The sequence below is a fragment of the Cuculus canorus genome, chromosome 18 (genome assembly GCF_017976375.1).
Source record: "Cuculus canorus isolate bCucCan1 chromosome 18, bCucCan1.pri, whole genome shotgun sequence".
NCBI classification, from domain to species: Eukaryota; Metazoa; Chordata; class Aves; order Cuculiformes; family Cuculidae; genus Cuculus; species Cuculus canorus.
In genome coordinates, this window is record NC_071418.1 from 1,018,598 (window position 1) to 1,033,531 (window position 14,934).

The 14,934-nt window shown below is 56.0% G+C and overlaps 2 protein-coding genes across 3 annotated transcripts; one reads left to right on the forward strand and one right to left on the reverse strand.

The window, feature by feature from the left end:
• Nucleotides 1–63: 63 nt before the first annotated feature.
• EME1 (essential meiotic structure-specific endonuclease 1) lies at nucleotides 64–6,494 on the forward strand. The gene is made up of 9 exons (XM_054083648.1): nucleotides 64–300; nucleotides 367–973; nucleotides 1,057–1,184; nucleotides 1,377–1,466; nucleotides 1,893–2,014; nucleotides 2,242–2,368; nucleotides 2,877–2,992; nucleotides 3,807–3,996; nucleotides 4,346–6,494. Exons 1-9 carry the CDS (start codon nucleotides 64–66, stop codon nucleotides 4,520–4,522), a joined length of 1,794 nt encoding a protein of 597 aa, XP_053939623.1. The 3' UTR covers nucleotides 4,523–6,494.
• A 156-nt stretch (nucleotides 6,495–6,650) lies between these two features.
• Nucleotides 6,651–11,665, reverse strand: LRRC59 (leucine rich repeat containing 59). Of its 2 annotated transcripts, XM_054083457.1 has the most exons (8): nucleotides 11,547–11,665; nucleotides 11,041–11,100; nucleotides 10,023–10,181; nucleotides 9,792–9,899; nucleotides 9,602–9,706; nucleotides 8,603–8,675; nucleotides 7,534–7,707; nucleotides 6,651–7,022 (listed from the first exon to the last, which is right to left on the reverse strand). In XM_054083457.1, exons 1-8 carry the CDS (start codon nucleotides 11,646–11,648, stop codon nucleotides 6,781–6,783), a joined length of 1,023 nt encoding a protein of 340 aa, XP_053939432.1. In that variant the 5' UTR covers nucleotides 11,649–11,665; the 3' UTR covers nucleotides 6,651–6,780. The 2 variants fall into 2 exon arrangements, with proteins under 2 accessions (XP_053939432.1, XP_053939431.1); XM_054083456.1 differs by lacking the exon at nucleotides 9,792–9,899.
• Between the last annotated feature and the right edge of the window lie 3,269 nt (nucleotides 11,666–14,934).

Genomic DNA, 14,934 nt, shown 5'->3' on the forward strand with positions numbered 1-14,934 from the left:
GTGGCTGGGGCCGCTCGCTCCATTCATGCCAGGGCCTTCGCTGCAAGGGGAGGGGGGGAAGAGATGGCGGAGAGCGATGAGGAGGAGCTGCCCCCCTTGGCCTCCATGCTGCTGCCCCAGCCCAGCGTGACAGGCCGCTGGAGGCCCCTGGGGAGGGCTGGTGGGGTTGTGGTGGTGAGCAGTGGGAGCGAGGAGGAGGATGACGATGGGGACAAGGTGGAGGAAGATGAGGTGGAGGAGGTGAAGGAGATGGAGGAGGAGGATGAGGTGGAGGAGTTGAAGGAGCTGGAGGAGGAAGAGGTGGAGGAGCTGGAGGGGGATGGGGATGATGTGGAGGAGTTGAAGGAGCTGGAGGTGGAGGAGCTGGATGGGGATGATGTGGATGAGGTGAAGGAGCTGGAGGAGGATGGGGACGAGGTGGAGGAGTTGAAGGTGAATGGGGGTGAGGATGAGGAGGAAGAGGAGGTGATAGAGGTCATCCCTCTGGCTGAGAGGATCGAGAGGAGGGTGGAAGGAAGGAGGGAGACCGCTTTTGAGTCTCCCCAGGCAGGCGATGGGGTTGCATCAGGAGGAGACAGCCTTTGTGCTGGTGCTGACCCATTGGGTCACGGCAGTTCAAGGCGCCACAAAGCCCTGGTGACACCTGGAGATGTGTCTTGTGGCAGACGAGGTGGCACGCGCGGTGCTGACGGGCCCTCCTTGTGCCCGCTGCCAGCCTCCCGGTCTGGCTCCTCCATCCTGCCCGGTCGGCCCCTGGCAAGCTCAGAGACATCCCCTGCTCCCAAGAAGCCAAAATACAGCCCAAAGGACAGGGAGGCGATCGCCCAGGCTGTGTGGCAGAGGAGGAAAGAGCGAGAGGAGCGGAGGAGGCAACGGGAGGAGGAAAAAGAGAGGAAGAGGGCTCTGGCCATGAGGCTGAAAGCCCTGCGGCCAGGGGAGTGCCAGAAATACATAACAGTGGTGCTGGATTCAGGTGTTTGTCCTCACAGCCTCCGAGAGCCTGATATCGCCGCCGGCTCTGGCTGTGGAGGCCTCTGACCCGGGCGCCCGTTTCAGTTCTCTTACAGGTGGAGGGTGGTGGACACGTCCTTAGTGCTTTGCAGGCTGCGAACTATTCCTGCGTGGTGGAGGACCAGGCTGTTCCCTGCAGCATCACCTGGAGGAGAAAAAGCGTGTCAGCTCAGGTGTGTGAGCCAAGTTTTTGTTGCTCTTGCCCTTTTGTTGCTCTTTTGTTTGTGCTCGTTAGTAATCATATTTAACAGGACAAATAAATGCCCTCTCATCTCCTCCCTGCCTCGAGGGCTGAGTGGGAGCACCGGTTGGAGTGGATTACGAACAGACTGTTGCTCTGGCTGTTTCTTTTCCTATCCGGGCAGGCAGAAGGAGAGGAATGGACAGAGGAACCAAATGTCCTTGTTCTGCTTCGCCTGGAGGAGTTTTTGTCCATGATTCGCAAGTACAAACAAGTGAGAGTGCTGATTATTTTGTGCTCTAGAACATGCTGGGCTGGGAGGGTGGGGTTTGTCCTCCCTTTCCATGGATGGGGGATGGAGCTGGACTTCCACCAAACCAGAAATCTGGTTTTAGAGGCCATGAATGCTTCAAAACCAGCAGGGCTGTGACGCAGAGCTCTGGGCAGCTTTCTTTCCTAGTTACAATTGCTCACGGATTTTCAAAGAGGTGATGTCTGATCAAGTAGGGGTTTTTATTTGTATTTTTATTTCCCTGCCATGAACTTCCACCGGACCCAGTGTTGCCCGCTTGCCCCTGAAGAGCCGTGTGAAGAGGCTTTTCCATTTGCAAACCCAGCTGCGGAGTCGGGGCCACAGGCTGCTGCGCTCACACGTGTCCCTCGGGGTGGTTCAACTCCTTTTCTCTGTTGATCTTTGCAGGAGACTCTGGGCTATACGGACGGACAGGGGGAGACCCTGCAGAGCTACGTAGCTCATACCATGGAGAAAATGCCTGGGAAAATTCTGGCGCTGGCAGTAGCGGGAGTAGAAAATTATTTCAGGTTAAATGTTTTTTCCTCTCTAAATGTTTCTCTATTGTCTCTGGCTTTGAAAAATGCCATGGGTGTTTACATTAATTCCTGCTAGCACGAGAGGTGTTCCCACCCAGAACTGCTCCACTCGTTGTGTCGAAGCAGAAGCCGAGGTCCATCCAGCCCGACCCCACGGTGACCGATGGCGAACACCCAGGGAAGTGCAGGAACTCCCAGCCCTGCTTTACTCTTCTTAGGTCTCAGTCAAAAAAGACATTGCGACAGGCAGCAGCGAGTGGAAAGCAAGGAGAGGAACACGGAAAGCGTGGGAAAAGGAAATCCAAGGATTCTGGCCTGGAGATCACCAAAATGGACATGGAGGAAGTGAGTACCTTTAAAACGGGCATCTCTTCCTGCCCAGTGTTATGCGAACACTTGACCCAATCGCACGCTTTCTTGGATGGGGGATTTGGCATCTGTGAGTCCCCGTGTCTGTGGATGGAGCTGTTTGAGTTCTTTTCCCTGCTGTTCAGGCACATTCCTGCTTTCCCATGGACTGACGTGTCTCGTTCACCTCGATTCTGCTGTCCATCCTGGTCAGCATCTCGCGCCCTTCATGGGACGCTTACGCAGCGCATCCGTGCTGCCCCGGGGTTGGTCCCTGCGGCCGCAGCGATGGCCCTAAGCTGGCATTGACTGGGCCAAGACTGGGCTTTAACTGGGCTGCCCTGGAATACTCGAATGCCATGAATGACCCGTTCCCAAAACGGGAAGAGGGTCCGTGTTCCTGCCCCGTACCAGGGCATCGTGACCCATTCTTGCTTCAGACAAGGGTGGAGTTCAATGCGAGAAGATTAATTGTTCCACGCGTTGTTCCCAATGCCGTTGACAGGCCCTGGTGGATCTGCAGCTGGACAGACAAATGCAAGTCTCCTCTTTTGACACCTGGCAGGAGCTGGGAGAGTTTGCCAGGATGTTCAGCAAAGCTGTAGCCGAAGCCCCGTACAAGTGAGTATGTGAAGGAGGTCTGATTGTTCCCTCTGGAAGGGCTCACAGGGACCGGGAGGGAACAGCAGGTACGTGGCTGCACCTCAGGACCACACAGGATCATGGGTTTTACGGAGCGGGCAGTGCAGAGCAGCTGTTAAGGCAGCTCCTCCGGCACAGGGGGCAGTTCTTGGGAAGCGATGCCCAGCCTGGGGAGTGGAGAGCACGGAGCCCGGCTTCAGGCTTGGCAGCAAGCAAAGCTCTCGTTCTCAGCCCGATTTTAGGGAATGCCAGTGGGGTTGGGCTCATACAGCACTAGTTTTTCTTCCTCAGGGTTTAACCAAGAGAGCTGGTACTGAGGAGGAGCCGTTTCTGTTCTCGTCGCTCAGGACAGCAGTTCGTTGCACAGCAACAGATAAGAGCCACCGTGTGCAGTCTCGCACAGTCTCAGCGTTCCTGGTGCAGCAGCTGCTGCATTTGACATCTCAGTCACGAGAGGAGAGGAGATGTTGTTACAAATGCCAAGGAAAAGGGCTTTGTTATGGGTGACGGAAAGTGAATTCTTGGTTAGCGCTGTGCGTGCCTGTTGGCTTGTGTCAGGATTGCTCCCAAATACAGATCAGGGTTTTTTTTTCAGTAGGAAATCTGGATTTTAAACACAGAAATTGGTAATGAATGTAAATAGGGTCAAATTTTAGCATTTCCTTTGCCAGTGCCGATAACAGCTCAGAGCGAGAAATGGCTCTGTCTCCGGCCAGGGGACAGCAGAGCAGGGACAGGGTTTTCTCCATAGCCTCGTTGTCTCATTCCCATTCCCATTCCTTGTTCTCCATAGACGAGAGCAGGAGAACACGGGGTTCTCTTTCTACCTGGAGAAGTCGTGGTGCGGAGGAGTGAAGGTGGATCGTTCTGGAAAGGGGCTTTTGCAAGTCTGGAAGAGGCAGATACAGCAGTTTAACCGGGTCAGCCCGGCGATGGCTGAGGCCATCGTGTCTGCGTACCCTTCTCCGCTGCTGCTGCTGCAGGTGAGGATCCCTCGGGAATACCGAGCGCTGTGTGCGGGCAGCCGGCCGCTGTAACGCGAGCCGAGGAGATAGTTTCACTGGTATTACATTGGGCACAATGATTGTGTATGAGCTGTTCGGTGAGGCAGGGAGGGAGCTGAATCCTTGGCACCCGTCGCTTGGCTTTCCCGAGCAGGATTGAGGGAGCAGTGCTGGATCTGCATTGGCCTGGGAGCTCCCAGGTGGGATCTGCAGAGAGACCGGGTGAAAAACGAGCGTGCAGAGCAGCCGCAGGGGTGTGGGTTTGGTTGCTCTTGTTGAGTAACAGATGGAAACGGGTGATACCCGTGTTCCTTTGCGTTGCTTTCAGGCCTACGACAAATGCTCCTCGGAGAAGGAGCGGGTGAACATGCTGGCCAACATCCTTGTGCACCGCGGGGACGGTGTGACAGCCACTGCCCGGCGGATTGGACCCGAACTCTCCCGACGCATCTATCTGCAGATGACATCCCACGATCCCAATCTCTGCTTGGATGGCCCTGGATAGCCCAGGGAGTGAGGATTTTGCTGATTGCCTGGTTTAAGGATTCAGCTTCTCTGTGAGGAAGTGCTTGGATAACAAACGGAGTCGTCTATCCTGGTTTAATGTATGGACTTCATCATAGAAGGAAGCTGGATAAAATCACTGAATGGCTGGAATTTAGTACAGAAAGATCTTCCCTAAGAGCATGAGTTAACAGGGCTGATGGTACTATTTATTTGTCTTCCTAGAAAATAAATAATTTTAAATAGTGATCTTTGCTCGTTACCACACCATCTCGGATGCAGACGGGTTCCATCTGCTGAAAGGAACACCCGCTGCTGCTGTCCTGAACTGCAAGTCCTCTTCCATCTCCAGGGTGGAAAATCCCGCTGCTGCCCCCAGCATCGCTCCAGTGAGGTGGGAGAACTTTACCTCACAGAAGAGACTGAATTTCCCGTTGTGGCAGATGGGAATGAGTAAGACTAATTTTTCAGACGCAAATTAAGCCTGCCCTGACTCAGCCTCCAGACGGTTTAATCTACAGAGGGGCTTCAAATCTGATTACGTGCACTGGAATTATGAGGTCTGAGCAGTTGGCAGAAAAAGCTTTCTTTTAATGAGATTGGGGAGCGTGCTCACCTGGCTAACGAAACCGTTAGCGCTTGTGCACACAAGGACAGTTGAGGTCTTTTGCAACTGCAGCACTTACCGAGATGAGTGCTGAGAGCCAACTGGATGGCATCCAGCGTGGGAAGTTACTGTGCTGCCCGGAATGAAGGACCCCCAGCCCTGACATCGCTTCAGGCCTTCAGCCGGAGCCCATGGACCGGCACCGCGCTCCTGACCCGAACTGCTAAACTGGCATTCGCCAACCTAAGCTCACTCTCCTAGATGGCAAAGCGGATGGAATGACTGCGGGGAGGAAATGTCACTTTGAATGTTCCTTGCCGTGTCTCCAGACATTTCTGGACAGTAAGCATTTCCTGTCAGGGCTGTGATGAGCTAGATGGCAAAAGCAAAGCCTAAAGCTGTGTGAAGGAGGCTTAGGAAACACCCACCCTGCGAAGCCAGAGACAGGCTGCCGTTCCTTCCTTTCCCAATGTTCATAATTGCTTTTTTCTCTGTGGTACTCGGGAACCACAGCCTTGTCTTTAGGTGACAAAAAGGTGGAGGCTTCCTGCTCTGATGGTGGCCTGGGTGTGAAATGCTGTGGGTTATCTCCTCGTGGCACTACTCTCACCAGCAGTAATGCCAGGGATTCGAGGAAAGGGAGCAGTTCTGGGGAGTGATGTAGGATGGGGCCTGGATATTCCTGGAGTCCAGCACTTTAACATGATGTGAACACTTCGGTTTAGTACTCATGAGGCCCTTAAGGATGTGATGAGCTCCTGTTTGTTTTTCTCTGTAAGAAAGCTGTGAACAATTCGTAGGCCTTTGCACGGGTGAGGTTTTCCCCTCTCGGTGTGTGGCACCAAACCTCCCGGTGGCCCAAGGCGAGACCCTTCCCTGCCCGCCCAGCGGGCCGTGTTCCCAGTGCCACCCCGTGCCAGCAGCTCTCCTCAGACACCCCTCTTGTCACGGCCACAAAACCCCCGGACCGGCCAGAAGCCCCTCCTAAGCTGCAGCCACTCTGCTGGTTAAAATAAATGCACTCTGAAATCACTTTGGGGCTGTTCCTAAAAGACCTCGTTAGAACTAGAGCTGCATTAGCAACACAAACATCCAGGTCAGACAAATTGCTGCGAAAACTGTTGTATTGAAAATTCTCAGCTCCTTCCAATAGCACATCAGCTTCTTCGCTCCAACCTGTGGGTGCGCAGCCATCCTCCGCGCCTGTCATCGGTCCTGGAGCGTGCCTGACCCTTATTCCCATACAGCCCCATCACCGGGTTTCGCACAAAGAGAACAGCGAGGAATGGGTAGGAATTAAAAACCTTCTGCCTCCAGACAGAGCTATCGCTACCGATAACGCAGGGGCTGCCTTTTTCTGTTCCTATTGGTCGGCAGCTTTCCGTACCTCGCAATCCAGGCGACCATCCCTTGGAGGTAAGAGGTGTTAACGAGTTTAGATTAACGTGGGCAAATAACGGGAGTTACAGGCCGACCGCAAAACATGCACAGCAAAGATGATCTGAACAAGAACTGCTCGGTGGGGAGTGGAGCAGCAAACCGATGCCGACTGGTTAAAAGCAGTTTCCTCAGAACACAATTCCATAGGAATTCTGGCTGCATAGATGGTGGAGGGAGATGCTGACGAAGCAAGTGCCCGTCCAGGACGATCGCTACTGCGAGTTCTGGTGTAGCATGTTCTGCAGGGTTTTGTGGTTCTGCAGAGCGGCCACCACGTCCTCGTAGAGCGTGTTGACGCTGACGCAGAGGGGCTGGCGCTGCAGCTCCGTCAGCTTGCAGGCAGCCACGGTACAGAGCACGCAGAGCAGCGCCAGGAGCAGGACCCGCAGCACCGACCGCGACCAGGAGGGCTTGTGCCGGGGCGGCTGAGCGGGACGAGAGCTCGAGGTGGGCTCTGTAATGAGAACATTTGTGAGATGGAGAACGTGAGGAATTAATCAAATACCTTTAACGGTCCACATTAAGAAATGAGCAGGTCAGGTACTTCAGCCTGCCTGCAGTTCTTTTGTCATGAATTTTCATCACTTAGCTCTGATTGATAAGTAGATGCGCAGGATGTAACTATTTAGGGCAAAAACTTCCAGATTTCATTCCATGGGCATCAGTGAAAAGAGTGCAATGCATGTCTGCATTGCACAAGGTCTGGGTTTGCATCTACAGTTCAGTACACAAAAAGAAATATGTGGAGAGTTCTCCTCCGGGACAGCCGAAGAACTCTGGCTCTTGCGGCTCAGCAGTTTGTCGGAAATGAGGCACAGCAGCAGAGCTTACTGGAACTCCTACACGTTCCCTCCCTGCCTCCCCCATCTCCAAGTACCTGGGCTGCATGAAAGCACATCTGGCAGCACCAAAATGAGATGAGAATGGAGGCTGACGCAATCCTACCCACAGGGGACGTTACTTACTTCGGGTCTGCACTGTTTCTTTTTTAGTTTTCTTCTCCATCTCCTGTTTTGCAGCTTTCTGAGCGTCGTACTCCCGCCTCCTGCGCTCCTTTTCTTCTGCCTTCTCTCGCTTCCTCAGTTCCCTCTCTTGAGCCTCCTTTGCTCGCTGTTCTGCTTCGCGTTTTTTCTCCATTTCTGGGAATTAATAGGAACGTTTTGGTTATTTTTTTCCCTTAATGTAAAGGATTTTCATTGCTTTCTTCCCTATTACCTGGCTGTCTGGTCCCAGTTGGAATGAGGAAACAAATCAAATAGCTATCATAGAATCATGGAATGGTTTGGGTTGGAAGGGACCTCACAGCCCATCCAGTCCCACCCCTGCCATGGGCAGGGACACCTCCCACTGGATCAGGGGCTCCGAGCCCCATCCAACCTGGCCTGGAACCCCTCCAGGGATGGGGCACCACCGCTGCTCTGGGCACCCTGGGCCAGGGCCTCCCCACCCGCACAGCAAAACATTCCTTCCTAAGATCTCATCTCAATCTCCCCTCTTTCAGCAGAAAACCATTCCCCTCATCCTCTCCCTGATCCAGAGCCCCTCCGCAGCTTTCCTGCAGCCCCTTTCAGCACTGGAAGCTGCTCTAAGGTCTCCCCGCAGCCTTCTCTTCTCCAGGCTGAACAACCCCAACTCTCTCAGCCTGTCCTGAGTACAGGAGGTGCTCCAATCCTCGGATCATCTCTGTGGTCTCCTCTGGACTCGCTCCAACAGCTCCATGTCCTCTTTTTTTATCTCTGGATTGTTTTTTTTAACATTACATACCTTGCATTTCGCTCCCTCAGGATTAGGCTTCCCCTAAAATAAATCCCGTGCTCTTCTTCCATATTTTTAGAGATAACCTATAGCACATTCCATCTGGAGCTGCCGCTGTTATTCAGGTAAGCAGTCCCAGTTATCCCCCACTGTCTTTCTCCCTCCAGCCTTTCTACTACTGCCTGAGTCCTCGGGATTTTGAGAGTCACAAGCGTTTGTTCGATGGCGACGGGTGCGTTTGGGGGCGTAAGACAACGTGCGAGGGCTCAGAGTCCTTACCTCGCTCTGCTTGGAGCTTCCGCTGCCGCTGTCGGTCCTGCTCGGACTGGATGGCTCTCATGTGCTGCAGCACCTGCAAGGTCCAATAAAACACCTCAAGGGCTCTGTGGAAGGCTGGCTGCACGGCCAGTCCGAAAGGGAACCGTGGAGCGTAGGTGAGGACAGTCAGATGGGGCCGATCACCAGCCCCAACTTATCCCAACGGGGATGGCTCCGAACAGCGCTCGCACCCCCCTGCATCAGTCTTTGCAGTTAGAAACAGAGCTTTCTGTTAAAAACCAAACATGCCACGCTGCTGTGAGCTGGTACAGAGGGACACGGAACACTTGGGTTGATGTGAGCCCATAGTTTGCCAGAACGTCTCCAGAGATTTCTGTACTCTGGCTAAACATGGACTATTTTGGCTGATTCTGCCTCCATTTTTTGGCACCCAGCGTTTAGTCTGCTCCTGGCTCCCCTAATAGAAGAACCCTCTTGTGCTCCGGCTCTCCCATCATCTCCATGGCCTCTTTTGGACTCCTCAACTTACTACAGAGCTCTGTTGTAAGGAATTCCCTCTCCTCTTTAGATGGTGGAGATGGAAAACGGACATAGGACAGACAGTCTGACAAGGTGATATATGGCAGCGCAATAGAAACAGACCCAGCGAAGGGGTTTGTCTTCACGTGGGGATCTTTGGGCAGGAAGAAACTGCAATCTTCACACAGTACAGCCCCCTCCTGCCTCGGCCAAACCCACCCCGGCACCGACCCGGCACTGCCAGCGTGGCATCACCCTCCCCGGGCCAAGGACAGCACTGATCCCAAACCGACAGAGGAGAGCCCGGGGTCTGCTCTCTATGGGCACGGCAGCAGAGGAGTCCGCGCAGCAAACCTGCGCCTGACTGGCTGAAGGGACTTCAAACTCCCCAGCAGCCGCCCTGCTTGCTAAGCAAAACGAGGAAGAACTGCTGCCAGCAAAGCCGAGCGAGGGAAAAAAGCATAAACGTGGATTCCTTACCTTGACAGCTGCCTGTTTACACTGCTTCTCATCCAGACAGTCTCCTGCTACCTTAGCCAAGACAGGATCCAAGGGATTGTCCTTCAGATCCAGCCACTTCAGGTTCTGCAGGAAGAGACGACAAAGAGGAGGCTGTAAGAGCACAGTCCTGCGATTCTTTAAGAGATCCCAAGCAGAAGCAAAGAACTACTCGGTTGTCACATGAATGAAACAGGTACGGGAGAGAAGCAGAGAGCTTGAGCAGAGATGCTTTCAAGAGATGCGAGATGATTCCTGCTGCGCTGTGGTGCAGAGACAGCTGAATTTTCGAATGAGCGGTCAGCAGGACGAACGCTTTACGAGGGAAACCAACTTGAGAAGGATCACAAGACCCTGGGCTGCATCCCAAAGCTTTACGTAACTGCTCGGCAAACAGCATTACCTTGAGCTGTGCAAAGCTGACTGGCAGGGTGACTAAACGGTTGTTGAGGAGGTCCAGGTGCTGCAGGTTGACCAGGCGGCCAAAGTCCAAGGGCAGCTGTTGGAGACGGTTTTTGCTCAAATCCAGTTTCACCAGGTGCGACAAACTGCAGAAATCCGACTAAAACACAAACACAAAAATAAGGGAAAGCCCTTCAGCACCTTATGGGAGGAACTCAGCAGGGAGTACACGCTGATAGCCTGCACTGCACCTTAAGTGAGCCAAAAATCATAGAATAGTGGAATGGCTGGGATTGCAAAAGACCTCAAAGCCCATCCAGTGCCATCCCTGCCATGGGCAGGGACACCTCCCACTGGATCAGGGGCTCCAAACCCCATCCAACCTGGCCTGGAACCCCTCCAGGGATGGGGCAGCCACCGCTGCTCTGGGAAATCTGGGGCTTCTCTCCGCACCACAGGAAAATATTTGTCCCTAAGATCTCATCTCAGTCTCCCCTCTTTCAGTGGAAAACCGCTCCCCTCGTCCTCTCCCTGCCCTCCCTGATCCAGAGCCCCTCTCCATCCTGGAAGCTGCTCTAAGGTCTCTTCGCAGCCTTCTCTTCTCCTGAACAACCCCAACTCTCCCAGCCTGTCCTCATATGGGACGTGCTCCAGCCCTCGGATCATCTCTGTGGCCTCTTCTGGACTCCTCACTCCACAGCTCTGAGGGAGGGAATTCTCTCTCCTCCTCGGGTGGAGACGGAAAACAGTCGGCTGACAGGACAGACAGACCGACAAGGTGATATACGGCAATACAACAGAAATGGACGTAGGGAACGGGTCTGTCTTCAGGTGGGGATCCTTGGGCAGGAAGATCCTGCAACCTCACCGCAGTTCAACCCTCTCCTGCCTCGGCCAAAGCCACCGCAGTCCGGCGCAGCCCTGCCAGCGTGGCATCACCCACCCGCGACGCAGCACCGCTTCTCTTCGCTAAACCTTCCCCGGCAGGATCATTCCTCAAAGGCTCCCTGGCACCTTACCGGCAAGGAAACAAGGTTGTTACAGGACAAATCCAACACCGTGGCTTTTGGAAGAGCGGCCTGAAAGAGAAGCAAAGCGATAAATCACCCTCGTGGCACTGCCGATCCCTTCCGGCTCCTTCCAGGGCTGCTTCAGCCGCTGCGGTTTCGTCCACGTCAGCCGGTCCGTCCCTCTGAGGTCACCACTCACGTCTGGACTGAGTTTTTGTGTCGAAAAGCAGCGTTTATCCCAAAATTGTTGGCGAAAAGGGACACAAACCCCACGTCTCGGACCATCCGGATCCCTGCAGGCTGGGGCACAAACGCAGCGAGCGCATCCAGCTCCTCACAGCACAGCTGACGCCCCCTCCATCTGCTGCCCTCACACCTCTGCCCCCCCTTACTCACATCTGGCTCCCCATGGCACATCTGCCCACATCTGGCTGCCCACAGCACAGCTTTCCCGCTGCCCGCAGCACATCTCCATCCCCTCACATCTGGCTGTCCCCCCCCCCGCCCCCGCTCACCAGGTCCCGCACGGGCACCTCGCTGAGCCCGCACAGGCTCAGGTCCAGCTCGTTCCCGTCCAGCTTATCCCGCAGGCTCTGCGCCCGCCCGCCCCGCGCCATGGCCGCCCCGGGACCGCCCCGCCCCGCGCCCCGAGCGCCCCCTGCCGGCCCGGAGCGGCACCGCCACCGCCGGCCGCACCGGGACCCCCCCGGCATCGCACCGGGACCGGCACCGGGACCTCCCAGCATCGCACCGGGACCGGCACCGGGACTCCCCCACCTGGACCGGGACCCGCAGCCCCACTGGGACCCCCACCGGGACCGGCACCGGGACCCCCCGGCATCCCACTGGGACTCGCACTGGAACCCGCACTGGGTCCGGGACTGAGACCGAGACCCGCACCGACACTGAGACCCCTGCCGGGACCCCCACCAGGACACACACCCGGCATCGGGACCGGGACTCCCCTACCTGGACCGGGACCCGCAGCCCCACTGGGACCCCCACTGGGACCCCCACTGGGACCCTCACCCCCACCGGGACCCGCAGCAGCACCGGCACAGCCCAGAGCAGCACAGGCACCAGTACAGCCCAGCACCAGTACTGGTACCAACCCAGCCCGGGACACTGGGACCCGCACAGCCTGGCACTGGTACCAATAGCAGTACCAGTACAGCCCAGGGCACCGATACCGGCACTGACACCGTCCAGCACCAGCACAGGTAGCGGTACCATCACAGCCGAGAGCTCCAGCACCGGTACCAACACAGCCCGGAGCACGCGGTGCTGGTACTGCCACAGCCCAGCACTGGGATCAGCCCAGGGCACCGGCACTGGTACAGCGCAGCCCGAGGCACCACCACCAGCAGCGGTACCAGTACGGACACAGCCCTGGGCAATGGCAGCAGCCCGGCCTGGCACTGGTGTTGGCAGCGACACTGGCACAGCCCTGGGCACCGGCAGCAGTACTGGTGCCGACACAGCCCGGGATCGACACCGGTACCAGCACCGGCACAGCCCTGGGCACCAGCAGCAGTACTGCACCGGCACAGCCCGAGGCATTGTCACCAAGAGCCCGGCACGACCCAGCAGCCCTGCGCAATACCGGCACAGCCTGGCTCAGCCCGGCCCCACGCGTGGGTGCCCTTCACACCATCATTTCACACCACTGCACCCAAACCCATCTGCTTAATGACCAATAATCCCAATGTGAACCCACAGGGAGTAACCGATACCTTGCGTTACGCACTGTGTCTTTTGCCCCTCCGCAGGTGAATCCCCTCGTGCTGGACTGTCACACCGAGATGTGTCCTCAGAGAGGAACGTGCAATACTCCTGCGTTGATCCAAAGGCTCCGGTGCAGGCGCTGCCTCGTCCGGACTGACCTGCTGCGGAAAAGCCAGGGAGAGAGGGAGCCTGGGACAGAGCCAAACGCGGATGACCGGGAATGGGCTCACAGCAAGCGCTGACCTGGAATTCCCTGACCCCCACAAATCGCAGTGTACGGGACCTTGTGAAGGTGTTTAACCACTTCTGCACACCCACGCCATGGGCGCTTTGGGGAGTTTGGGAGTTGCCGGGAAGTCTCTTCCAACACCTGGAGATCTGTGCTAGCTCAGCGCAGGGGGAACCGAGACCACAGAGGTCTCTGAGCAAACGCACCCCGAAAGAGCGAGGGAGGGTTTGCCTTGTAGGAAACACAACGAAATCTGCCTGTGGGTCATGCGTCCTCGCCCAGGAGATTATAGAAGCTTGGCGGAGCAGGTTCTTGTCCTGCCAAAGGGGAGATGGAATTACAGAGCCCTCCTTTGCGAAAACAGAGATTTGAGTTGAGCAAACCCTCTCCCGTCCCTCAGCTTCTCACAACACAGCTCGGAGAGCGAGGAAGGGCCGGAGCGGGATGTGCTCCAGGGGCAGGTGGGGACAGCGTGCCATTGCCAGACCTCCTGCACCGACGCCGAGGGGGGCAACCGATGGCCTGAGCCCCGCGTTACCCCACGGGACTCACCCGAGTTGTCCCTGCACAGCCCCCCACTGCCCTCCCCGTGCACAGTCCTGCTCCCAAGGGCAAATCCTGGGAGACTGGGCGGCCGGGAAGCCCCTCTGCGTGGCTGGAAGGGCTTTGTCCATGCGAGGCGACAAATGGCAACCGGTGCTTCTGGGGTTGGGTTCACATGAGGCCGAGAGCCTTTGCTCTCAGCCAAAGGACACGAGGGTATAGATCAGCTCCAAACCGTACCTGCTCGCTGGTGATTAATTTGAAGGCACATTTTAAACCCTTAATCAGAAGGACACGCTGTCTCACGCGATGGCGTATGAGGCGTGACTGCCTCAGGTGCCTCTGCTTTGACAATCTCCAGCAAACGTCCCTACATGTCAAGGTCACGTTAAGTTCTGCATAATTCTCGGTTTAATACCTAACCAGGATTCACCCCCCGGGATGATGATCAGCACGTGGGGAGATCAAACTGAAAGTCAGCTTTATTTTCATTTGTTGAAGAGTTTTTGGATGGTTGAGGGTTTTTTTTCCCCCGTGGTGACACAATGGTGAGCACACCATGGTGCTCCTGCAGCACAGGATAATTGCTCTGCGCCGGGCTGGAACGGCGAAAGGAGAAACCACCGGACATGAGCATCTGACAGCCCGGCATCGCCTGCAGAAAAGCCTGATCTCGCCTGGCTGCTGATTTCCCTGGGAATGACATTAAACTGAGCTCCTGCACCCGCCTGAAAAGGCTTCCAACTCACCCAAGGGAGTCCAACCACAACACGGGGCACATTGTGCGCTCTGCTAGAGGACGGCTGCGAGGAGATGGGGGCAGGAACCGCTGAGGGAAGTGGGATGAGCATTGTCAATCCAATCCTGAACGAAGATTCCCCACTATGACCCTGGGGACACGAGGCACCCACACAATGGGGGGCATTCCCAGACCCTCTTCTCCCCATCGCCCTGTGCCCCTCTGCAGCCACAGCCAAGTTTTGACATCTCAACCCCCAGATCTCCCTTTCCCCGACCAAAGAAGGCACCGTCCCCACTGCCACCAAACGAACTCCTGGGGGCCAAGTTGCACACTGGGGATAACCCTTCCTGCTGTGACATATCCAACACCGGGGCACTGCTTGGGGACCGTATTCCACCACGCCGCTGCGTTAGGGGCACATTTATGGCTTTGCTGACTGCGATACGTCCGTTCCGAGGGCAACATCCACGCCCTTGTCCCTGGTGTGGTACAGCCAGTCCGTGTCCAGACACACCGACTCCAGCCGGGATCACCCAGCGGGTGGGGGCTGAGCCAGACCCAGCCCGTGCCCACACGGCGTTAAAAACACACAGCTTCTTTTCTGGGATCAGATTGATACCCCAAGCCTTAATGAGGATGAATTAATTGGCTTTTGGCCGGTGAT